This window comes from Artemia franciscana, chromosome 14 (assembly GCF_032884065.1).
Source record: "Artemia franciscana chromosome 14, ASM3288406v1, whole genome shotgun sequence".
NCBI lineage: Eukaryota > Metazoa > Arthropoda > Branchiopoda > Anostraca > Artemiidae > Artemia > Artemia franciscana.
The window spans coordinates 19,973,968-19,999,433 of NC_088876.1; the positions used below are offsets into that span (position 1 = coordinate 19,973,968).

Genomic DNA, 25,466 nt, shown 5'->3' on the forward strand with positions numbered 1-25,466 from the left:
CCAAAAAATTGGAGGGCATCTAGGCCTCCTCCCACGCTCATTTTTTTTCCCAAAGTCAACGGATCAAAATTTTGAGATAGCCTTTTTGTTCAGCATAGTCGAAAAGCCTTATAACTATGTCTTTTGGGACGACTTACCCCCCCACAGTCCCCATGGAAGGGGCTACAAGTTACAAACTTTGACCAGTGTTTACATATAGTAATGGTTATTGGGAAGTGTACAGACGTTTTCAGGGGGATTTTATTTTGTTTGGGGGTGGGGCTGAGGAGAGGGGGCTATGTTGGAGGATCTTTCCTTGGAGGAATCTGTCATGGGGGAAGAAAAATTCAATGAAAAGGGCGCAGGATTCTCCAGCATTACTATAAGAAAACAATGAAAAATAAACATGAAAACGTTTTTTCAAATGAAAGGAAGAAGTAGCATTGAAACTTAAAACGAACAGAGATTATTACGCATATGAGGGGTTCTAAAAATACTTTAGCATAAAGACCGAGGTATTTAGGAGGAGATAAATACCTTGCTCTTTATGCTAAAGTATTTTTAGTAATTTCAACTATTTATTCTACGGCCTTTCTGATTCAGGGGTCATTCTTAAAGAATTGGGACGAAACTTACGATTTAGTGTAAAGAGCGAGGTATTAACGAGGGTACAAACCCCCTCGTATACATAATAAAAATATAAGGTTATGAAAGTTTGTTACGTAAGTTAATTCTTAAGTTACGTATATTTTTTACTAATAAAAACGTTCGTTAAAAATTAAAAGTTCTAGTTGCCTTTTTAAGTAGCCGAAAAATTGGAGGGCAACTAGGCCTCCTTCTCCACCCCTTATTTCTCAAAATCGTCTGATCAAAACTAAGAGAAAGCCATTTAGCCAAAAAAAGAATTAATATACAAATTTCATTTTAATAATTTATGTGCGGAGAGCCAAAACCAAACATGCATTAATTCAAAAACGTTCAGAAATTAAATAAATAAAAAATAATTTTTTTAGCTGAAAGTAAGGAGCGACATTAAAACTTAAAACGAACAGAAATTACTCCGCATGAAATGGGTTGTCCCCTCCGCAATTCCTCGCTCTTTACGCTAAAGTTTGACTTGTTGCCACAATTCTACTTTTTAAAACAATTAAAAGTTTTAGCGTAAAGAGCGAGGGATTGCGGAGGGGACAACCCATTTCATATACGGAGTAATTTCTGTTCGTTTTAAGTTTTAATGTCGCTCCTTACTTTCAGCTAAAAAAATTATTTTTTTTATTTAATAACCTTTAAGGACATAGGATTGCGAGCCCAGCGCATAACCATCCCGCAAGGACAGCTTGAGAAGGAGAGGGGTCTTAGAGGATTTTTTTCTTGTTGGAGGAGGGGGGGGGTAAGACGCGAAATAATTACATTTTTTACCACCGTTTATATTTGGAGGGTACCCCAAAGAATAATACTAGGGGAAAGGAGCCTCCCCTCCCTCCTGTCGTCCGTTGAGTGCAAGTATGGTTTTGAGTGTGGCGCTGAAGAGCATCCTACTTATTTTGTTCGTTTAATTACTCATAATTTCGATTCCTCAAGTAACGGTTCAAGTTTTGTAATTTAATTACATTTATACAATAAAATAGTAAAGCCCCAACAGAGAGCTGAGCTCGCAGAGTGCGGTATAAAGTAGCACAATAGTAATCTGCTCAGAACTGCACTGACGAAAAAAAGAAATAAGCTTCAAAAAGAAAAGAAATACAGGGTAAGCAAAAAAGGGCCAGGCAAGTGGGGTGTAAGCAAGGCTCCCTCAACATGGTAAACAAACATATACAAATAAAAAAAATTCCATTAATGGCAATTAATCAATTCTATTGATAAATTTAAATTAATTAATTGATAAAATTAAATTTAATTCATAAATTAAATCTTACCTATCCATCAATTTTCATGGATATCAGGCTCTTAAGTGGTTCAAGAAAGAAGATGCTCTTCGTAAAGGAAGTAGATACGGCCTTTCTAGTTGATTTAGCCTGGCTTTTAGCAATGTTCGATATTTTATTTGCCGATGTGTTTCTTGATTCTCGGTTTAAACGGCTCTTTTTCGTAAAGTTTTGCAACAGATTTCATCCTTTTTTTTGCCGAAATTTTTGGTATTAAAATCTTAAGTATGCCTAGATATTCGGTCTATTCTACTGACAATGATTCGGTCACTGAAATTTTGTATTCGGGGGGGGGGGTGCGCTCTTTTTTATGCCCTTGCTTTCGTGAAAGCTGTGCTTTCACGATATTTTTATGATAACATTAAGGTCAACGAAGTCACAGAGTTACACATAAGTGTATTGTAGTGGATATGTATTTGAGTGCTTGTTAAACCCAGAATTAAAATTCACAATTAAAATTAGCCAAAATTAGTTTACTGTGTATTTAATCAGAAAGGGATCAAGATTTGAAAACGAAAAAAAGGATAGACAGATCTGAACAGAACAGAAAAGGATAAAAATCTTTAATAATAAAAAGTACTAGATTTCCACATGGGGTCCGACTTCTGAGTCTTGTAGTCCATCTACAGAAAATAATAAATAAAAGGTAGCAAAAATTTTCACCGAGAAGACTGTTTGAAGCAACACATTCCAAAGAACAGATATTCTTTTGGGTAATTGCATGATATATGCCCTACCTAATATTCTTCTAATGTGTTTCTCTGACGCTCAATCCTAATGAAATATACAAAAGTAAATTAAAAATGTAATATAATAATAGTTTATTCCAGAAAAAGTCCGTGGGCCATAGGGAATTTACATAACAAACAACAAATTAACTAAAATAAATTAATACTTTTTAAAGAAAACGCTCACGATGTGTCGCTGCAATCCTGACAAATCTTGCTATTCTTTTAATACTCAGGAAATTTGTCTCTTTCATTCTATCTAACATCCATATCTCATTCAATTTTTCTTTACCATACATCTCTCGCCTCCATTCATTCAATTCGACACATTCATACAAAAAAATGTATCAAACTTTCATCCTGAGATCCACACATAGGACAAGCAATAGTTTCTACTTTCTCCCCTTTTCTCCCTTGATACTTTCTTTTCTCACCAATCAAAAATCCATTTCCCCTCCAATCCAAATAAGCCTTCAGATCCTCTCTACTTAACCCAACCTTCCAAAATACCTCCTCCCCCAACTACCCTTTTTCTGTCTATAAAATTTTTAGAAACGAATTTGGCCTGTATATTTGCACATTAGGACGGATGGGGGTAAACCATAGCGGGTCTGCATACCTAATGTGTAAGGTACAATTATTCTGCATATTATTTAGTAAAAATTGTTTAATAACTTCACACTGTCCAAATAATTTACCCCCACCCTAATGTGCAAATATATAGCTTAAATTATATATTTTCCATCTATTATGTCACTTCTCTTTGTCTTGTCTCACACTAAGCTGAAAGAAACTTATGAAAAAAAACTGGTTCTATAATGCGTCAATGAATTAACAGCTTGAGCGGTAGGGCGTTCATCATACAAGTATCTTCTTTTGTTTGCTCAATCTGATTCAACCTAAAAGAAAAATTTCAGGATTTTGAAAAGCTGAGAAGTATAACTGACAAGTATGTTGTGTCTATATATTATAGACACGTTATTTACTATTGCGATCCTATAAGGAGTAACTATGAGTCATCAGACGGATTTTACAGCCTTACTGTGGACTGAAGATAATGCTTAAGCCCTATAAAAGCTAAATTCCATGCTTATTAATAACCAAACACTATAAGAAACCTAGGTGCAATGAGTAGTCTACTTAGAACAGCTGCAACGAGTAAGTAGAACAGTTATAATGAGTAATATTTTTATTTTTTTCTGTAACTTGAAAGTCATTACATTAAACAACGCACTCAAAATGCAACAGAAAAAACTACAGAAGTAAATACCGTGCAAAAATAATAAACAGAAAAATTTGTGCAAACGACATATAGCATACAAAAACATTACAAAAGAAAAAGTAAGGTTCAAATAAAGTTCATAGCCACGATATATTGGTTGTGTGTGGTGATTTTAACGCGAAAGTGGGCTGCCACCAGGATTATGCCCCTACGGTGATCGGTTCTCATGGTCTTGGTGAGACCAATGAAAATGACATGAGACTGATTGATTACTACGTCACTAATGACAATATTGTAGGAGGTACATGGTACCCTCATAAGACCATCCACAAATACGCGTTCAGATCATCGGATGGTACCACTCGAAACCAGATCGACCATATACTCATCAGCAAGCGAAGAAGAAGGTCCCTTGAAGATGTCAGAGCTTACCGCGGAGCCGATTGCTTCTCTGAACATCAACTAGTTATACCCACATGCAATTAAGTTGAAGGTGGTGAAGAAAGTGTCAGTTACAGTTAAGAAATTTGATATCCAGAAGTTCCGTGATAAGACTATTCGTCAAAAATATTATCTTGCGCTAGAAAATAGGTTTGCAGCTTTGAGCCTCGATGACTCCGACGAGACAAGTTCAGATTGTCTTTGGAAATCACTATCGGAGTGCCTAAAAGATGCTGCAGCGGAAGTTCTTAGATATAAGAAACGAAATACGGAAGAGTGGATTAGTGAAGAAACTTGGCAGCTGATTCAGGAAAGAACAAATCTGACAGGTTTTTTTTTTTTATAAATACTCACCTAGTCATTCATCTAGTCAGCCTAGCGATAGGCAATACTGTGATTGTTTAAAAAAGCAGTATAAATGTGCCCATAAGCGAGTGAAAACGTCTTCCAGGAATAACAAGAGAGCATGCGCTGAGAACATAGCAGCTGAGGCAGAAAAAGCAGCCAGTCGGGGTGATAATAAAACCGTCTAAATGCTTACTAAGAAGCTTTCCGGCGTGCAAACTAACCCTTGCCCCTGCATAGAGGATAAAAGTAGGCAGCTGCTTACCAATCAGGTAGATGTTCAAAACCGTTGGAGTGAATATTTCTCGGATGTTTTTAACCAGCCGATACCCCATGAGTCACTGTTGGTGTCTGATGTGCCCCTATTCAACTTGGATATCTATTCGGGCCCCATCCTCTTCCAGGAAGTTTTAATAGTACTGAAGTCGATAAAAAAAACGGGAAAGCAGCTGGGTTCCCTACGGAGCTGTTGAAATATGAAAAAAAGTTCTCGCTTGCCCACTATTTAAGCTGTTTGGTAAGGTGTGGGCCGACAAAGCTGTCGCTCGTGATTGGAATAAAGGCATTATCGTGAAACTATTTAAGAAAGGTCGAATAACATCATGCGATAACTGGATAGGTATCACACTCCTGACAGTCGGAAGTAAAGTTCTATGTCAGATTATACTTAGTAGAATTCAGACTGAATTGGACTTAATTTTGAGGGATGAGCAACATGGTTTCCCCCCCCCCGAATCGTTCTTGCTGCGACCTGATATTTATTTCACGTGTTCTACTGGAGGAATCTAACGAACGGCAAGTGCAGATTTTTTTAGTGTTTATAGACTTCTTGAAAGCATTTGAGTCTGTGCACCGAGAGGCAATGTGAAAATTCTCCTAGCCTATGGAACGCCTTCGAAAATTGTTGATATGATTAAAGCCCTGCATGCTGCACAGGTTTTTGCAGTCCAGATGGAGAATAGGCTGTCAGAGTGGTTCCCTGTCGAGTCGGGTGTCTCAAGGATGTTTACTATCTCCAACATTATTCGCAATGCTTATAGATTTTGCGCTCCGAGCTTGCCACTTTAGAGGAGGCTTAAAACTAAGTCCCGAGCGTCAAATACACAGACTTCGATTTCGCTGACGATATCGTTCTCGTGGCTCACTGCCAAGAGGACATTCAACATAATCTGAATGAACTAGCCGCGAAAGCTGCCTCTATGGGCCTAAAGATTAATATTGACAAAACGAAAAGTATGTCAAACGCAGAAGTGACGACGATTGCAGCTGGGATCCGATACGAAGGCACTTATACAGAAGAGGTCAGAGAATTTAAGTACCTCGGTAGTACAATTACCCAAGATGGAAATTGTAATAGAGAAGTCTTGCTACGCATTGCGTATGCAAAAACCTGCACAGGTTTTTGCAGTTCAGACGGAGAATAGGCTGTCAGAGTGGTTCCGTGTCGAGTCCGGTGTGCGTCAAGGATGTTTACTATCTCCAACATTATTCGCAATGCTTAGAAATTTTGTAATAAACACAAAACAGAGCCCCGAGCGTCAAATACAAGACTGCGATTTTGCTGACGATATCGTTCTCGTGGCTCACTGCCAAGAGGACATTCAACATAATCTGAATGAACTAGCAGCGAAACTTTCCTCTATGGACGTGAAGATTAATATTGACAAAACGAAAAATATGTCAAAAGCAGAAGTGACGACCATTGCAGCTGGGATTCGATACGAAGGTACTGATATATAAAAGGTCAGAGAATTTTAGTACCTCGGTAGTACAATTACTCAAGATGGGAATTGTGATACAGATGTCTTGCTATGCATAGCGTATGCAGGTTGAGCATTTTCTCAGCTGAAGGATATTTGGAGATGTAGATATTACTCTCAGAAGTTGAAATTGCGATTGTTTCGGAGTAATGCTGCTTCCCCCTTCCTCGACTCGTGAATTAACCTGAGAGAGAACCTCCAACAGGTTGAACCCAACCCACCGTGAATTAGCATGAGAGGGTTGACTCTAGTTCAGCATTGTCGAGTGATAGCCATGAGAGGAAAATTTTCAAGTAAGTCAACCCGTAGTCAACCTGCGTGTGTTCCCCAGCGAGAACCTCCAACAGGTACGACTCTAGTTCGGCATTTGTGAAGGGACACACATGCACGGAAAGGTGTAGCATAAATGGCAGACAGTAACAACGGCAATCAAAGGGATAAAATTAACCCTTGACTGGGCTACCCACTTAATTCAACAATCTGTCTTGGCTTTTTTCTACAATTGGCCATGACTTTGACTTTTTTCCACAACTATTCCCCTCTTTTTTAACTTCAAAAAGTATTCTCTGTACTTTTATAAGGATGCGAGTCCTGGAGCCTTTCAAAGAATACCGAGAAAGGATTACTTGGCTTCGAGACTAATTGCCAACATAGAATCCTTGCGGTACATTGGATCGATAGAGTAACGAAGGCCCAGATAGGGGCTAATACTGAACAAGCACTGGTGACCGACGAGATCAGGATTAGAAGATGGGACCATTCGGGGCATATGACCCGCATGAGCGAAGGACGCCTCCCACACAATTTATGACGTTGGACCCCACCCGGCATTCGAACGAGTGGAAGACAGCGCAGCACACTTGGTCGATCCCTGGAGAAAGAGGTGGCGAGTCTCCGAACCACTCTGAACGAACTTATGTCTTTGACACAAAATCAGTCAAGTTGGAGGTCAACCGTCGCTGCCCTTTGCGCCCCCTGGTGTAGGAGGATCTAAGGAGGGAAAGTAGAAAAGATCCTGTCTTTGTACTTATTTTACATTGTGAAATGCAAGGATAAAAAAAGTCAAGGAAGATGGGAAATCCTTTATATCGCTATGGAAATAAAATTAGTTACCAGAAGGAAGCGAATACTTAAGGTAAAATATTTGCTTTTAACTAATGAAAAATGGAATTTGATACCAACAATATAATTTTTTTTGGTTTGACTAATCTATTCAATTGGATTTAATTGTTACTAGGAAATATAATGTTTATCTAACAGAGACATAACGAATACTGTTCGTAGAAATAACAAAAAGTAGGAAATATTTAAAACTAGTTATTGCGTTAAGATGATGGATTAGATAATCTATTCTGAAAAAAAAATGCAAAATTTATGCTAAAGTTGCGCACCATGTGGATTGAAAAAAAAAGAAGATAATAGACATTATTCTTGTAAAGAAAGAGAAAATATAATTTTTTTTTCATCCTCTTCTTGCAAGCGTGTTAGTTTTCATGGCTGTGAAAGTTGAAAGTTCATCAGCTTTGCTGCAATGAAATTGCTCTTATTAGTAAGATTTCCTTACAGGAAAAATAATACCATTCTCTACCTGGAAAAAAAAATTTGACAAGATTTCTTACAGGGTCCATCATGTCTTTTCTTTTTTGGTAATTTACGCATTTAATCGGAGAAAAATACAAATTCTGTTCTGTCATATTGAAGAATGTCGTAAATTTTTCTTGAAAGAGGAAAAAATACAAGATGTAGATTAGATGCCTCTTTTGACATGATGCCTCTTTTGCAGATTACGTGACAACTTTGGTTTTATACTGCATTGGTAAATCTGGAATTTCAAGCGCTTTCGTTGTGCTACCTCTATTCGCATCTGAACTTTACCCAACCGTAGTTAGAGGTATTGGATTGAGTATCAGTGCGGTTGCTGGGATGTTAGGTCCTGTTTTCATCCCGTTAGTCAATTATATGGTAAGTAATGGTAAGTAATGTAAGTATGGTAAGTAATGGTAAGTTAAGGCCTCTAAAAATAGTATTAGCGGAACTTTAGAGTCCATTTGAACCAAATTCAGCAAACAGACAGGTAAAAAATTAATGACACGTTTAATTGTCAAATCAGAAAACCTTTTTTATTGCAAAATAAAATACAATCAAAAAGGATTGAGGAATTGTATTTTCAATTGCTGTTGCAATTCATCAGAAATAATGGTAAATATTAGCCCTGTTTTTTTGCTAATCAATCACCCAAGATCTTACTTTTCCGATCTTACAACATTCTGCTCACGTTTTTCTTTTCTGTTTAATCTAATTGCTAAGATCCTGGAGCCTACCCATTTCCGTTGAGAGTGCTTAAGTTTCAGTTTTTTTCCCCGATTCGACATTTATCAGATGAATCTTCAGAGTGAGATGAACTTGAATTTTCTGATAAAATAGCCTGAACAGTAAGATCAGTGTCCTCGGTTTTTTTTTTTTTTTTTTTTTTTTTTTTTTTTTTTTTTTTTTTTTTTTTTTTTTTTTTTTTTGGACTGGATGTATCCTTAAGAGCGAATGTATCACAGCACGGCAATATGGCATCTACAATTGGGAGGTTATATAACTTCTGTATAAAATGACAGAAATGGGCGCGGTGTTGTGGTGGCTAGGGCTGTATCCAGGAATTTTTCTCGGGGGGGGGGGGGGGGTATTGATAAAAGGATTATACGAGGTGGGATTGTACACAAAAAATCTCTAAAAAACGTATCAAAAATTTTGTTTATGTTCATTTTTGTTACGTTTTTACTAGTCGGACAAGAATTTCGGGGAAGGGTGGGATTCAAGCCCCCTACCCCCCTCTCTTTGGATACGGCCTTGGTGATGCCATTTCTTTTTATTAGTTTTGAAGGGCATTAGGACTCTACATTTTGTTCAAATAAGCCATCTATCAATATTTTGCTGGGTTCAGTAAAGTCATCGTGGTGAATGTACGCATCCAGAACCATCCTTCTTGGTATTAAGCGGAATTTTTGTGTTCCCTCCTTTTATAAGATTCAGCAATTATTTTGTTTTCATAACTTTCGATTGGTAATATAAAACTTAATAAATCTGATATAGGTCTATATGGAATCAGCATACAAACCAAATTATGTTACTGTTTATATTGTTATCGAAATTCTTAGTGTTACCATTTTTGTAATTTTGGTTTCTATTTACAAGAGCCATTCTTTGCTAACCGTAAACTACCATGGATGGCGTCATATACAAAAATAACAGGATATGTTAATTATGACTAAGGACAAAGCAAGAAAAGGCAAACTTGTCATTCAGAGCGATTCTTAGTTTATCTGTATTCCAATGATATGAATAGAGTTAATAGTAAATATCACAAAATAAATTTATATTTAATATTTATTTAGTAGAAAAATTCTTTACAAAAACGAACATTGCCAAATATAGAACAGACTTGATAAACAACGGGATACAAATAGAGAGAAAAAAGGCATAAAAATTAAACTTCGTTAAAACCAAATCCTATTTTTTAAGTAAACCTGAAGGTTCTCTGTAAAAAAGAAAAACAGAATCAAAAAACTTTAGATCAACGAAGCAGACGCCCTTGGACTTATAAGTTAAATTTTGATTGTTCCAAAGCAGTTGATTGTTTTTACTTGGGATTTGATTTTTAGTTTCGATTCAAGTTAATTTTTTTATTTCCTTCTCGTTTTCTCTATATAACTTGTTAATAGCTTGTTTTCATCTATATTTTGATTAGTGCAATTAAATTGAATTGGTCACGTTGAAAATGGGTCCTAGAAAAAGGATCTGAAATATCTGTTTTTTTTAATTTTTGTGTTATTTTCTGACATTTTTAGGGAGAAGAATATATTTCCTTGCCTCTGATTGTCATGGGCTCATTAATGCTCATTGGTGGTAACTGTGCCTTATTATTGCCTGAAACACTTCATCAGAACCTCCCCCAAACGCTTGAAGATGGTGAACAATTTGGAAAACAATTCGGCTTCAAGGATTTTTGGAATTGCTGTCCAGTTAAACCGTCAAAAAGTTCTGCCGAGAACAGGTTTAAAGTTACATACTTTTACGTAGAATTTGTATATTATGTACATATAGATAGGCAGATTTACTCAATAATTCATTCAACAATATATTTAAACAATAAAAGAAAAATGCTTTACCATATTCACCTGAAAAGCTCTATGGCCGGTAGTATAGGGAGAAAAAAAAATATAGACACAAATAAAAGAAATTGTGGAACAGTCGCCACAACTGATTACCAGCCGAAAACGAACCAAAGCGAAGTGCCATGCGCAATAAACAATACCTACATATACTTTTAAATTTCACTAGAGAAAATCAATGCGTCGAGACATTAAAAAGAAAAAAAAAACGATTTTTCTGAAGGTGCCAAACGAGTGTTACTTTTTAGCTAACTCAGTTCTAAGTGGACTATAGGGCGCAAATGAATGAAGTGTTAGAAAGCGAAAAACTAATGTAAAAAAGTAAATTCAATGTTACAAGGTTCTCTAATGGTTAAGATGGTGTTGGTTAGACACAGTCTTTTTTTAATAATGAACATAGGCTAATCAATTACATTTAAGACGATCATTTAAGAGGGCGGGGTGCTTCTTTCCTCTTCAATTTTAGGGCAAATGCAAATTTATGGACTTATATTCTTTGCAAATCTTCTCTGTTTATGCACTACCCTTCACCCTCCAAAGTTATGGTTGGGATAATCAATGGTTTCATATTTTTTTTTGGTTTCAAGGTTGATTTGCCTGCTGATTTGCCTTTCGCGGAAAGGTACTAAGATCACTTTAATTCTACAAATTACCCAAGGTGGCCGAACTATTCTTCCCTGAGTTTGGTTTGAATTACCCCTTTCTATTCTCTGTGGGGAAAATCACTGGATTCACCCCCAAAGATTGATCTAGCATGTCTCTTCGAGGGTGTGTCTCTTCGGGGACCTTTATAGGGAATTTGGGGAATAAAGTTATTGATTAGAAACCCCTGTTAATGGTTAAATGTTTCTATTTTCATCAAAAATAAGAGAAATTCGCGGTTCTTTGTAAAAAAAAAAAGCTAGATACAATTTCAGAAATGTTTTCTTAAAGACGGAATTTTGAAGAAAATACCCTTTGTTTTCCTTTTATGTTTCAAAAATTAATTTTTTTCAAGGGGAGCCAATCAAAGTCTCAAAGTTGCCCCTTCAGCTGAAATCTTGTAGAGGTCGAAAAACTATGTAAAGGTTTTTAATACATATAACCTCGTTTCGATTGAATTCTTATTTAACGGATATCTCATCCAGATTATTTATTTAACATATACCATATTCGTTTACTAACTTTTATTTACCATATTTCAGTACGAATTCACTAATAGATTGAATTGCTTAATACTTTTAATGGAAATATTTTCCAAAAGCTTTTTCAAGTTTTTTGTCCGAGTCTTTTTTCAATTATACATCCAGGGTCTTTGTGGGTATTGCGGTACGAATTCCGAAAATACATCCCAGGGTTTTGTTACGGATGGTATGTGCCCCCTATATAGCCCCCTATATAGTTTTTAAATTTCACTTGCAACACCTTACATGTGACACCCTGTCAATGGTGTTTCAACGGCAGGACTAAGGTCTTTATCAGGCTAATTAAACAATGAAACCCCAGTAATTTCAGTTAACTTTGTAAATGAACATCTTGAGTTAGTATATTTGTTTTTCATATTGATTTACATATGAAAATCATCAGTAAGGCACGTGTCCTTAAACTAATCTGGGTTGGAAGTCATTTGCTCTAGTCTATACTAGCCTTTCGAATAATTTACTATACTAGCCTTTCCCAGGCAGTGGCTACCCTCGCATTGCTACTGACTAAAATTAGTCTATTTTGAAAGAGATTAGCAAAAGGTTTTGCATTTTACTATAACTTTTTATGGCACTTGGTATTAACCAAGTGACATATAGCAATCGCAAATTCTGTCGGTCTGTCGGTCTGTCTGTCGGTCCCGGTTTTGCTACTTTAGGCACTTCCAGGTAAGCTAGGACGATGAAATTTGGCAGGCGTATCAGGGACTGGACCAGATTAAATTAGAAATAGTCATTTTCCTGATTTGACCATCTGGGGCGGATTTGGGGGCCCGTTAATTCGGAAAAAATAGAAAAAATGAAGTATTTTTAACTTACGAACGGTTGATCAGATCTTAATGAAATTTGATTTTTGGGAGGATATCGTGTCTCAGGGCCGTTATTTTAAATCCCGACCGGATCTGGTGACATTGGGGGGGAGGGGGAAACCTAAAATCTTGGAAAACACTTAGAGTGAAGGGATCGGGATGAAACTTGGTGGTAAAAATAAGCACAAGTCCTAGATGCATGATGGACATAACTGGAACGGATCCTCTCTCCTTTGGGTAGTTGGGGGGGGGGGGGGTAAATTCTGAAAAATTAGAAAAAATGAGGTATTTTTAACTTACGAACGGGGAATCGGATCTCAATGAGATTTGATATTTAGAAGGATATCGTGTCTCAAAGCTCTTATTTTAAATCCCGACCGGATCTGGTGACATTGGGGGGAGTTTGGGGTGGGGGAACCTAAAATCATGGAAAACGCTTAGATTGGAGGGATCGGTATGAAACATGGTGGGAAAAATAAGCAGAAATCTTAGATACGTGATTTACATAATTGGAACGGATCTGCTCTGTTGGGGGGGGATATTTCTGACAAATTAGAAAAAATGACGTATTTTTAACTTACGAATGAGTGATCGGATCTTCATGAAACTTCATATTTAGAAGGACCTCGTAACTCAGATCTCTTATTTTAAATCTCAACCAGATCCAGCGTCATTGGGGGGGCAGTTGGGGGAGGGGACCGGAAATCTTAGAAAATACTTAAAGCGGAGAGATCAGGATGAAACTGGATGGGAAGAATAAAAACTTGTCTAAGATACATGACTGACTTAAACGGACCGGATCTGCTCTTTTTGGTGGAGTTAGGGGGGAGGGGTAATTTGGATAAATGAGGTATTTGTAACTTACGAAAGGGTGACCAGATCTCAATGAAATTTGATATTTAGAAAGATCTTGTGCTTTAAAGCTCTAATTTTAAATTCGTAAAAAGAAGTTAAAATATGTAATTTTTTCAGCCCCGTTGTAACAGCACAATCCCAAAATATTATTTCGAAAGCCTAAAGAAATTGAGATTTTAAATTTTCCCTCCTTGTTATTCCGAAATGAAGATTTTCGCCTTCCAGTCGGCTTTTGTCGTAATACACACAGATTACCTTGATTTTAAATGATTGACTTTTAGGCGGTATGCATAATCTGTAAAATCTAACACAGACCACACAGAGTAACTGAACCTTTGTTTCAAACTTGTCTGTGAAAAGAAACAGTCTTAACGATCAAAAACTTATCAAAAACTCAACTGCTAAAAACCAGTTACAAAAAATAACTTTCGTCCCAACCACTGGAAGCAGTTCCAACCCCAAATCCACTACTACGTTAGGAGGGGGCGCCTCCCACGTCCTCAACCTGGATCCGCCACTGAAAGAAAGAGACCTAAAAATGTAGAGCCGCTATTTTTAAAAAAGCTTGGCCTTTTAACTTTGACCCAATGTAAAGTTTGTCTAAAGTGGAGGACCTAGCAACAATTTAAAGATGTTTATGTACAAAATGGCTGATTTTATTTACTAGTCCATAATTAGGTGATTTTTATTATGTAATTGTTATTATTAGCAGCAGTGTTGGCAATTACTTAATTACAAAGTACTTTAATAGTTACTTAAGTAAATAATCTTAATACTTATACCCAGCTTAATTAAATATTTCGAAAGTACTTAATATTTGTGCTTAAGTAAAAAGCTGGAGTACTTGAGGATATTTAAGTACTCAAATACTTTTAGACCACTGTTCAATTCCAACAACAACTTTATGGAGAAGAAACTCACTGCGATGCTTTTGAAACATCAAACAAAGGATTCTACTTTTCTGAAATAGTACCCAGTAGCCAAAATTCGAAATAAAGAAACCATGGAATATGTTGAATCCCCTTTAGTTTTTTATAGAACGTTTTTCTAGATTAAAGGAAGAATAGATATAGATGGGACCGTTTCAGCTGTGAAGTACAGAAGGTTAGGATTCATGAGTTTTAACTGACTGACTATGTATTCTTGACTGCAAGCATTTGGTCTGCTAATAACAAAACTACTTGGGAATGACGGCCCATTTGCTTGACGAAGACCTTAGGTAGAAATCTTTTGCTGTTATATGTTCATGTTTTAAGCCCTCGCATACTTAAGACAAAATCGATGAGGAACTGAATGGTGTCTTACCAGGACATAAAATTACGGTTTAAAGAAAGATACGGGGAATACTGATAGTGCCTCAAAATTCAGTAAAGCATTAAGAGAATTTCCGACAATCTTCAGTGATGAGGATCAATTAAGTGACAATGAGAATAAAATCAAGTTCGTCAAAATGACTTATTCTCGTTTTTAAATGCTGGAAAGACGCTTAGTAATCAGAGTGAGTAAGAACATATGGAGTATTTCCCACTTCCTCCCCATTTCTGATATGTAAACTATACATTCAATTTGTTTACATCCATAGACCGTGATAAAGCCTTGAATGATGTTGCTTATAAGTGGCAGTACTAAGCAACTTTTGCCAAGTTCACTGCTCTCTGGGGCGCTGTTAATTAGAGCTATAAAGCCGCACATGCTGTCAAGGAAGTATAAAACAAACAGTCCCCCAGGTCTATGATAAATCGATAGAATTCAGAATGTGACAATGTCAAACGTTTGATAGTTTGTAACAAAAAAGAGAAGATTCATGATGTCTGTGACGCCTTATAGAAACCTAGTTTGGGTTGTCGTGACGTATATTTTCTAGAAGAATGCAAAGAAGTCATGGGGCCATCTGTAGTTGCTCTGGATATCTTCAAGGTGAAAAAAGATACTACTTTTGTAACCAGATCCTGTGAAATTGGGGGGAGTTGGAGGGGGAAACCGGAATTCTTGGATAACGTGAAAATTGGGGTATTTTTATCTTACGAATAGCTGATCGGATCTTAATGAAATTTGATATTTAGAAGAAATTCATGTCTCAGAGCTCTTATTTAAATCCCGAACAGATCGTTTGACATTGTGGGGAGTTGGAGGGGGAAATCTTGGAAAACACCTGGAGTGGAGGAATCGGGATGAAGCTTGGTGGATAGAATAAGCAAATGTCTTTGATACGTGATTGACGTAACCGTACCGGATTCGCTCTCTTTAGGGGAGTTGGGGGATGGGTTCAGTGATTTGGCGAGTTTGGTGCTTCTTGACGCGCTAGGACGATGAAAATTGGTAGGCGAGTCAGGGAGCTGCACAAATTGACTTGATAAAGCCGTTTTCCCAGATTCGACCATCTGGGGGGCTCTTAGAATTTTGTTAGAGCTCATACCATATGAGCTCTTGGCTCTTAGCTCTTCTTGCCTCGTCACAAGTGCCATATGAGCTCTTAGCTCTTGTTTTCTTTGTGAATTGTCCAGCAAGATATTTAAGGTGTATTTTCTATTGCTCCCCTCGTGTATTACTCCACTTGTGTTGTTTTTTTCGCCACGAATCTGACTAAGGCAAATGTTTGTGGCTCAATCTTTCCTTTAATACCCTAAGCACGTAGCTCTGTGGATATTGGCTAATCCCTCATCTTCAAACACCTAAGCAGGATGGCATGCCTAGCTCGTCCTCAAATCTCGTGTTTGCATTGTTTTTCTTTGATTTGCTATAGTTTTTATATGATCTACCGTTTTAGCTGCTCTGACATGACCCCCCTTCCTACCGTCTATCCTCTCTTACCCTCACAGATTGTTCTATAACTGAGGACTAATTAGGGCTAGTAATCTTTTAAATTGGGAATGAATCGTCCGTACGCATGGCAGTAATTATTTACGATGGATGGTTTCGAAGTTTGTAAAGAGCTGAAAGATTTTTGAATTCGCTGACCTTAAAAATGCAAGTTTCCTTATTTATAAGATATTTTTAGATATCTTATGTAGTTAGTTAGTGAAAACTTTTTTATCAATAGCCAAAATTGGCTGTGGCATCGGTTGGTGTAACATATTCATAAATGACTAAAATGTTTCCAGAAATTGTATGAAATTCAAGTTTAGGGGTTCTCCAAGGTCAGATTTCTAAGTTGTGTGTCAATGGTGCCAACAAAGAAAATCCAATACTTTCAGACACATTTTTAGAGTATCACTAAAAGGAAATGTCTTGCTTGTTTGAAATATAAAAAACGCTTGAAAACATTGCTTAGAATTAATTAAAAACCATCCATTCTTTCTATTAGCGTCCAACAAAAATTAGGCTATTCTTGAAAATCTTGCCATTTTTTTCATGCATTATTGATACTCAAGACCCCCAATAGAATGCATCTACCCCAAACAATAAGTTGTACAAAAAATTGTATTTGGTCCCACCTTTTAGGGCTATAATAAAAAAAAAGGTTGGCTAGACCACGTTTTACGGATGAAGGATGATAGATTACCAGTAATCGAGCTATTTGGCCATCCATCCATCTAGAGTCAAACGAAACATGGTCATTCTTGAAATGAATGGCAAGATGTCATCAGAAAGGATTTAAAGGAAGTTGGAACCACCACAATGGAAACTTTTTTAAATAAATAGAACTACTTAGAAAGGCCTAGAAAAGAAACAATACCTATTCTTAAAGGTAAATGCATAACAAAGTTGAGCACCTTAATCTAGTACAGCACTCTTGACACTTGCAAAAACAGTTTTTGGTTTCTTTCATGTGATAAAGGTATTTTTTATTTCAACCTTGATAACCAATAAAATTGAGTAACTGTCTAAATACCTTCTTTCCGGGCTTAGGCTTTCGTTACAAAAACAACAATAATAGTTCTGACAATATGACATAATTACTCTATAACGGTCTATAACTGTATAATTACTCTATATTACTCTATAATTACTCTATAACGGGGTCGCTGGTAAATATTGATGGGTGCTCGTTTTTTTATGGGGCGATAGAGTATATTTTGCCGACATATTAGTTCTACTGTAAGGTAAATAGAAAATCATCCTTTGCTTATTGGTATATTGCTGTATAAAATATTGGGACTTTAAAGCAATAAAAATATTTTAGTCCTGGAGAAGTTGAAGAGCTGAATGACTTATTGGCTGCCGAAAAAAGGAAGTTACATGTTGATGATGCAGATCTCTGAAGCTTGAAGATTTTGTAAACTATTGTGATTACCTTTTTTTCTTAGTTTCAGTAGGTTTAAGTGAGTTAGGTTTAGACTGTTTTTCATAGTTATGAAGTTTAACTTTCAGCTTTATTTTCTAGTGCCTATTTGTGTGTAGTGGTTTATTAATTCCTTAGATGGGGGGGGGGGGTATAACTCTTAAGCTAAGTTCATATGGCAGGAATTGTTTTGGTAAAAAAAAAAGAAAGAAAACTATTTCTGTAAGGTAATCTGAAAGCTAAGGGTGTTTTCCAAAAGTCAGTTACCGTCATTTATGTTTTATTGTTTGTTCTTACCTTCATTCGAAAAGAATAGATAGCAACAAAAATCAACCACTTACAGGATCATAAAATGCAAAAGGGACTAACCTCTAATCTCCTCTGCACTTGCAACCATGAGAATGGATCAAATTGTCTTGCTATGTTATGTTTTTGTAGCAAGACTATCAATGCTGCCTGAAGTAGAGGGACCTGATAAAAGTAGCGAAAACATTTAATTTGAAAAACAAGCTGTTTTTACATAGGTTTTGATGTATCTTTGGCGTATAGGTTTCGGATAAATATCTGTGTGAACACTCCCCCTTTCCGCCCGGTAAGATACTCTATGGTTACCCTGTTTTTTTGTGAATTGCATAGGGTAAGCATCGTGCACTTTCGAAAATAGGGGTTTCATTATCTTCACCCTGATTTAAAGCAAAATTTAACAGATATAGATATAAAATTATGTACAACTTACATTTCACTTGAATTGGTAATGTTCTTAAAAAATACTTTTCTTATTTCCTCAGAAATGAACTTGAGTTCCCCCTTCTGTCACTATCCTCCACTCTTATTTTAGGACTTATAGTCCATTACTATGAGTGTATGTATTTATGAATCGAAGTACTAAACTATAGATTATAAGTCTAAAAAATACACAACATTTGTCAATTTAACTCTCTATTGACCTGGAACCTGCGTCAATTGGTGAGAGTGTGTCCCATGTACCTCTACTCTCACAAAAATCGTTCGTTTGCTCCAGGTACTCTTTTTAGTGTTGTCTGAAGTGATTATTTGCAGAAATGAAGTAGCAGATTTCCTTACAATCTGAATTCATGATTTAAAAAGTAAGTATATAAAGTTTTGTTGATTTGTTGCATACAAGTACATTTTCTTTTTTGGTACATTCTAGTAAATTCATTTTATTTGAAACGTTCGCTTGAATGAACTAGTCTCATGAATTAATCTTATGTTCAACATAAATATATATCTCGATTCTTGTTGAAATGACTGACTGTTATTGTAATTATGTATTCGTTTGTAAGTTTGTGTTTTGTGTGTCCAGTCAATGAGATAATAATTTTGTATTATATATCAGGCCAAAGAAATACTTCTTTAATTAAACATAACTTCAGTTAAAGCCAAAAAAAGAAAATCTCTAATACTTTAGAGTTGTATGTTTTTCTAGAAATGGTTTGTATCATATGGTAGTGGGATTTTTTGCTTTGGATCTTGCAGCACTCCCTCGTACTACATTTTGTGGGAAAACAAAATGCAAGAGCACTTGTATGAAATAAGAATGTAAAGGATTTGTGAGAAAACTCACTTTGAATGCAAAAGGGTCACAAATAAAGTAAAAGAGGTCTGTTTAGAATCAGGTAATTAGAAATGGTGTCTATTACAAATACGATCTCTAGCTTCTGATTATCCAAAACTTATTGAGGCCTGTCAGAAAAAAAATAATTTTTTCAGTTTCCATTCGTCAGGGCCAATATTAGCTTTTGGATGCGTTTCCCGCGTGTGTTCAGATATCTTAATGCGCGCGGATTTTTTTTTTTTTTGCAAATTACTGTAAACGCCGTAATCAGCAAAATTGTAGCATTTTTCTGTCAAACTTAGTATTTAAAAATCTGTCGTATTTCATTTCCTTTTCTAAAACTGAAGATCCGTTTTAAGTCAGTGAATTATTTTGCATAGATATTTATCTTACAAAATTTTAATTTTCTCTTTCTCGACGTCCACCTTCCTCAAGATTTCAAAAAAAGGGTTTTTACAACTTACGAAGATTTATTTATGTGCAACTTTGTTACTAATCTTTATTCTAAAAGAGCCATATTCACAGAAGTATTTATAGCTTGAGATAAATTAAAATGTTATTGTCTTGAAACACATGGCTTCCGCCGGCTATTCTGCGTTAGGATAGTTTGGAGGTAGGCCTATAGATATGATAGAAAGGTGATGCTATGAATCCGAATTTTATTTTTGCTCAAATCAAGCCATACTACGAATTTTGTTCTTTATTTGTTTTGTTTGAAAGTACCTTAGTACCCCGACCATAATCGTTTAGCCCGGTAAATATGAATGAAGATATGTATTTTTTAAATTTTTATATGAAACTACATTGAATTTTACCCTTGTAAGCGTTATTTTTTTGTTGAAGTTGAAGTTTAGTTGAAACATGAGCTTTAACTATTCTGATATAAGAATTCTGATAGTATTCACAGAATTTGGTTTTAAATAGTATTGAGTTGAATTTTAACATTTATGACTGCCTTATAAGTTAGCTTTGGAACATATTGTGGTCGTGACGTATGCGTCTTTTATGTGACTATTTTGACAAAATATGACTTGAGACTTTTCTATATACAATTTGAAGCAGGTTTCATTGCGCTTGGGGCTAATTAGGTCTCATTCACAACGAGATTCTACTAACACCGAGAATTAGCTAGATCTAATTTGCGTCAGTCGGAATTTTCATAAAACTTTTTGATTGGCTGACAAATTCTGATTGGGTTAAATTAGCGCTAATTTAATTTTAGCACTAGTAAAGCCTTATGTAGGCTTTAGTACTAGTGGGGTAGTATCTCATTTTGACGCCACGATTTCAAAGTATTGTAAAATGGGGTGAGGCAAGGTATTATTTTTGATTGGCTACTATCCCATTCTACTGGTTAATTGGGACTATATGCGTTGAATACTGCTATTCTTTTCATTTAATTCATTTTATTTTATATTTCATTTTCATATTTAATTCATTTCACTTGATGCATGGTTGGACAGCATTTTTTCTATGAGAGGTTCCATCTAGGAACGTAAAAATTAGTTGGATACGTAATTCTTGTTTCTTTTAAACTCTCTGTTCTTGCGCCATATCAAATGGTAAAATTCGATAAATGATAGTTAATATCTTAAATGGTCTTAAAAGACATCATCAAAAGGATATTCTTGGATTTTGTTTATCTGAGAAATATTTGCAAGTACCTTGCGACTGCACATGTCGAATATTCATATATTTATTAGGATTCCTGAAGATTTTCTATGCATAGTTCTTGTGGCTGATCTCTAAAAAATTGCCAAGAAAGTCTTTCTCCTTTGATTTTCGCGTAAATACAAAAATATAAAGTTCATCTCAAATATGTAAAAATCATCAAAAGTTACAAGCCTGAGAAAATTTGCCCAATTGTCGAAAGGGTGGGACCATCTCCAAAATATCAACCGATCTTAATGAAAATCAATCCATTAGATTCAGCATGCCAGAGAACCCTACTGTAGAGGTTTCAAGCTCCTATGTACAAAAATGTGAATTTTCCAGAAGAAAGATCACAGATGCAAGTTTATTTGGTTGTTTTTTGTTTTTGTTTTTTACAGGAGTGATCATAGAAGATCGGGAGAGGACCGATTTGATCGAAAATCAAAGGTTCTAGTGCCCCTTTTAAGTGACCAAAAATATCAGGGGGCAGATACCCATGCTCTTTTTTCCCCAAAGTCACCCGATAAAAATTTTGAGATAGCCATTTTGTTCAGCATAGTCGAAAAATCTAATAACAATGTCTTTGAGGATGATTTAACACCCCATAGTCGACGGGGGAAGAGCTGCAAGCTATTAACTTTACCCGTTGTTTACATATAGTATTGGTTATTGGGAAGTATACAGACGTTTTCAGGGGAAATTTTTCTGATGATGGTGGGGTTACGTGAGAGGATCTTTTCATTGAGGGGGAGCTGGATTTGCCAGAATTATTTAAAAAAAAAAATTTCAGAAATAGAAAAAAAAAGTTTTTTCCACTGAAAGTAAGGAGCAACATTAAGATTTAAAACGGAAATAAATCTAATGCGTCGCTCTTTACTCTAAATTTTGTTTAGCACTTTTGAAAAAGTTATTTATTTTAATTAAATGGCCTTTATGATTCAGGAGTCATTCTTAAGGCCTAGCCGAAGCCTATACATTTTACTCCCTAGTCAATTCTTTTTCAGATGCGGAAAATCAGTCAAAGACAAAGTTATCAATTTTCTTCGCCGCTTCCACTAGGCAAATATGAGAAGGTTGAACTCAAGGGGTTTCTCACTCAAAATTACGATTATTGCATTGTTATTCTTCGTAATTTGGCAAGTAAATAGGAAGATTTATTTACAAAAGAACTATTATTCAAGGAGAAATTTAAGGAAATCATTATTCGGGGAATTTTTTTTTTGGGGGGGGGGGGTCAACTCTTACGTAAGAAATACCAGGAAAACTAAACATTTCACAGGGAAAATTAAGCATTTTGTAAAGTTAGGGGGGGGAACCCCTCCCCTGTGTGCGTGCCTTTGATCTGGTCATCATTATTTGCCAGGGTGCGGTAAAAACTTGTGGAAATTATAAATAAAAAGTACATGTTTTCGGGTTTTTACTTCATGCAGACCTATTTACACAAATAAAATTTAAATAATTGCTTGCAGCGAAATTTACTTTATTTTATTTATCTATGCGGGTCCATAAAAAAAAAAAAATTGAAGCTTGAGTGCTGCTTGTGTATTTGTATATCTGAATTTGTATTCAGATAAGACAGTAATTACACATGACAACTACCTACACCTAGCATAATTAGATTCATATAAACGGTTCCCGTATCTCCATACTTCTTGGCAACCTTCCGTCGACAATTTCTGGTAACAGCGGTTACAACTAACTAACACTTTACTGAAACGCTCAAGAACAATCAGAGTCACTGTTCTTATTTGTTCTATCAGAGCACATGCGCTCCGATAACAGCTGCATCTAGTCTTTTGAAGGGAATTTTTGACTTTGGAACACAAATATGTTAAGTATTTGAAGGGACTGCAGCCTGCAAGTATATATTATAGAAATAAGTTTCTAATTGTTGAATTGAATATTTTTTGATATCCCACAACAACAATGTCTAATGTAGCAATCGAGAATGGAAACCCGAAACAGGTTTTATAATTAGTTTGAAATTGTAAAAAAAAATAATTGTCGGCTTTAAGATTTGATTAGATTACTAAGATTACTTGCCGAGATTACTAAGTCAGGAACGTCAGGCAAACTCCAAATGTTTAACATGGGAGGTATAGGAAGACTCCTTGAGAGTCCGCCCTGCCTTAAAGAATTGGGACAAAATTTGAACTTTAGCGTAAAGAGCGAGGTATTGACAAAGGGGTGACTCCCCTCGTATACGTAGTAGTTTCTGTTCGTTTTAAGTTTCAAAAATTTGTTTTTTATGTTTAATTTGTGGCTCAAAAGCAGTTGAAATACAAAATTGAAATCAGCCCTCTTCAAATATAGGCTTTGTTTCTTATTTAGAATGCTTAAAAGGTGGGCCTTATCGACTTCTGCTCTCTTCTTGCTGAGAAGGAATGGTGTACCTTACGTTATCTGATAATGGAACAAAAGACAAATAAGCTTTTTGCGAGATCTATGTCTTTCATTGGAGATTTAAACAGTTAAAATGTGTGAAAAATAGCAATTTGTAACTAAACAATTGTTCTTTACTTTGGTATGTAGTACATAACACTATGTGAAGTTCCAGTTGAACTAAAAGTATTTTAAATATTTTTGTCCTGGTTATGGCTTCTGTTCTTTATCTACATATATATATAAAAATCTACTATAAAGTAAGTGTGCCTCTGAAACGAAAATAGTGGATGACAGCCCTGTGGAAAATTCTCTAATTTTCAAAATCGTTTTAAATTTTTTGAATCATTTTCCAATGTTTCTAGTTTTCGAGATCATTTTTTAATTTTGTTAATTGTTTCAAAATCTTTCTGATTTTGTATATCACTATTAGCAGCATGAGATATGCCCTTTTGTTTTGGGTAAATGATATGTTTTAACTTTGTGCCTTATAGTTTTGTTGACATTGTAGTTTTTATTGTTAAATAGTATTAAAACGCAGTTTTGTTTATCTGAACATTGTCTTCAATGTTGTAGTGTATTAGTAGCTAATATGCTATGTTTACGACCTTTACAAATATTTATTGAGGATAAAGTTAGTCAAGGGACTAAATATTCGGTGGCTGTTATACGAGAATGTCCAGCTCGGAGCGTTATGTACCGCAAAGTTCTGCCATTTGTTGCACAGTCCCCTCAGCACTTGTCACAGTTCTGCCACGCTTGCCAAGATCTCTCCAAAGTCTAGCATGCGCCACCTGGTGTAAGTAATTTCTGAAAATCGGTGCCCCCTCGCATATTATAAAGTAAGAATTTCATTTTTTTTATTGCATTCTTTTAGTTTTGTATGTGTCCCAAGGCTATACTTTGGATCCTACTGATGCAGCAAGTTAGACCTCAGTGCTTGCTAAAATTAGAGGTAGTTCTATATATTTGCTTCCATCGCCTCTCCCAAAAAAGATTAAGCCCACCGGTACAATTAAAACCATTATTAATACAAAATCAAGTAGTTGCGGGTATCAAGCCATGGTTTAAGTGCAGAAAAAGCCAAGACAGATAGTTTGGGTGAGAGGCAAATCTAGCATAAGCCCTTTTTTGGATGGTATGAAAATGATGCCATTTCACTTGTTAATAGATAAGTCTATCATCCATCCGTCCATATATCATGCCTAGGGTAGAACTAAGGTAGATAGTTATCAAACAGTTCGTGGTAACGAACTGTAGTAAGGAGCGACCCGGCTCAATAGTAACCAAAACTCTAAAAAATGGAATTTTGGTACCAATAGCTACATCAAAAGAATCGCATTTTAATGCTGATTTTAAATATATAAGTTTCAAACTGTTTTACTGTTTTACGTTTTTTACTGTTTTAAAATGTAGAGTTAAGAGAAAGAGTCAAACTTTAGCGTAAAGAGCGGGGCGTTGAGAAGGAAAAGCCCCTTTCATATACGGAGTAATTTCTGTTCGTTTTAAGTTTTAATGCCGCTCCTTACTTTCATTTAAAAAACTTGTTTTTTTTTTTTTTATTTAATACAAGTAAGGGATGAAAGATCAGATTGATTTTAGGTTGACGCATGACGGACAATGTACACTGGACTTGTATGCAAAAGGGGGGACTGAATTTGCTTGAGCTCACAGAAGAACAAATGACCTAAGCCTATTAGACTTGGCCGCTTTTAGTCTAAAGGTGGAATACCGTGTCAAAGGATTAAGCACACAGGTATTTCTACTGCTGTATTGACAATAACTTGCCGCGCATCTGTGGTCGATTGAATAACCGGGATAACTGATATTTTTGTCAGGGCAATGTCAGTTTTCCTTAGAATATGCCTCTCATATTCTTTCATTTTTTTTTCTTTCAGCTTCATCCTGTAGTACAGATGGTGTCAGGAGGTTGGCTGAGGCCATTAGGCTGTTGGCCATTTGCTTTTTTAAGAAATGAAACCAAATGGTGGGTGATTATCCGCCATTTTAACACTTTCCTTCTCCTGCCCCCCCCCCCTGTTTCAGCTATAGCCATAATTTTAGCCGTTACAATAAGAACGGTCCAAATGTACATAAAATACCTCTGGTATTTTGCAAGCCAGCTTGCAAATCCTTGAATTTAAAGAGTATTAAATGAAGCATTTTTTAATAAGATTCCTATGCTATACAGTAAATCTGCCATTATTTGTACTAAAAATTAATGAAGT

General features: G+C 35.8%; 1 protein-coding gene across 6 annotated transcripts in view; it reads left to right on the plus strand.

The window, feature by feature from the left end:
- LOC136035425 (beta-alanine transporter-like) overlaps positions 1-23,794 on the plus strand; it is a 112,397-nt gene extending 88,603 nt beyond the window's left edge. For 2 of the 6 annotated variants that reach the window (XM_065717222.1, XM_065717221.1), the window contains exons 11-13: positions 8,184-8,362; positions 10,237-10,442; positions 17,529-23,794. In XM_065717222.1, the coding sequence (XP_065573294.1) occupies positions 8,184-8,362; positions 10,237-10,442; positions 17,529-17,607 (464 nt within the window). In that variant the 3' untranslated portion in view covers positions 17,608-23,794. Of the gene's footprint in view, positions 1-8,183; positions 8,363-10,236; positions 10,443-14,281; positions 14,479-17,528 lie in introns of those variants that run through there. The other 4 variants (XM_065717218.1, XM_065717217.1, XM_065717219.1 and 1 more) reach the window with 2 other exon arrangements.
- The last annotated feature ends 1,672 nt before the right edge of the window (positions 23,795-25,466 follow it).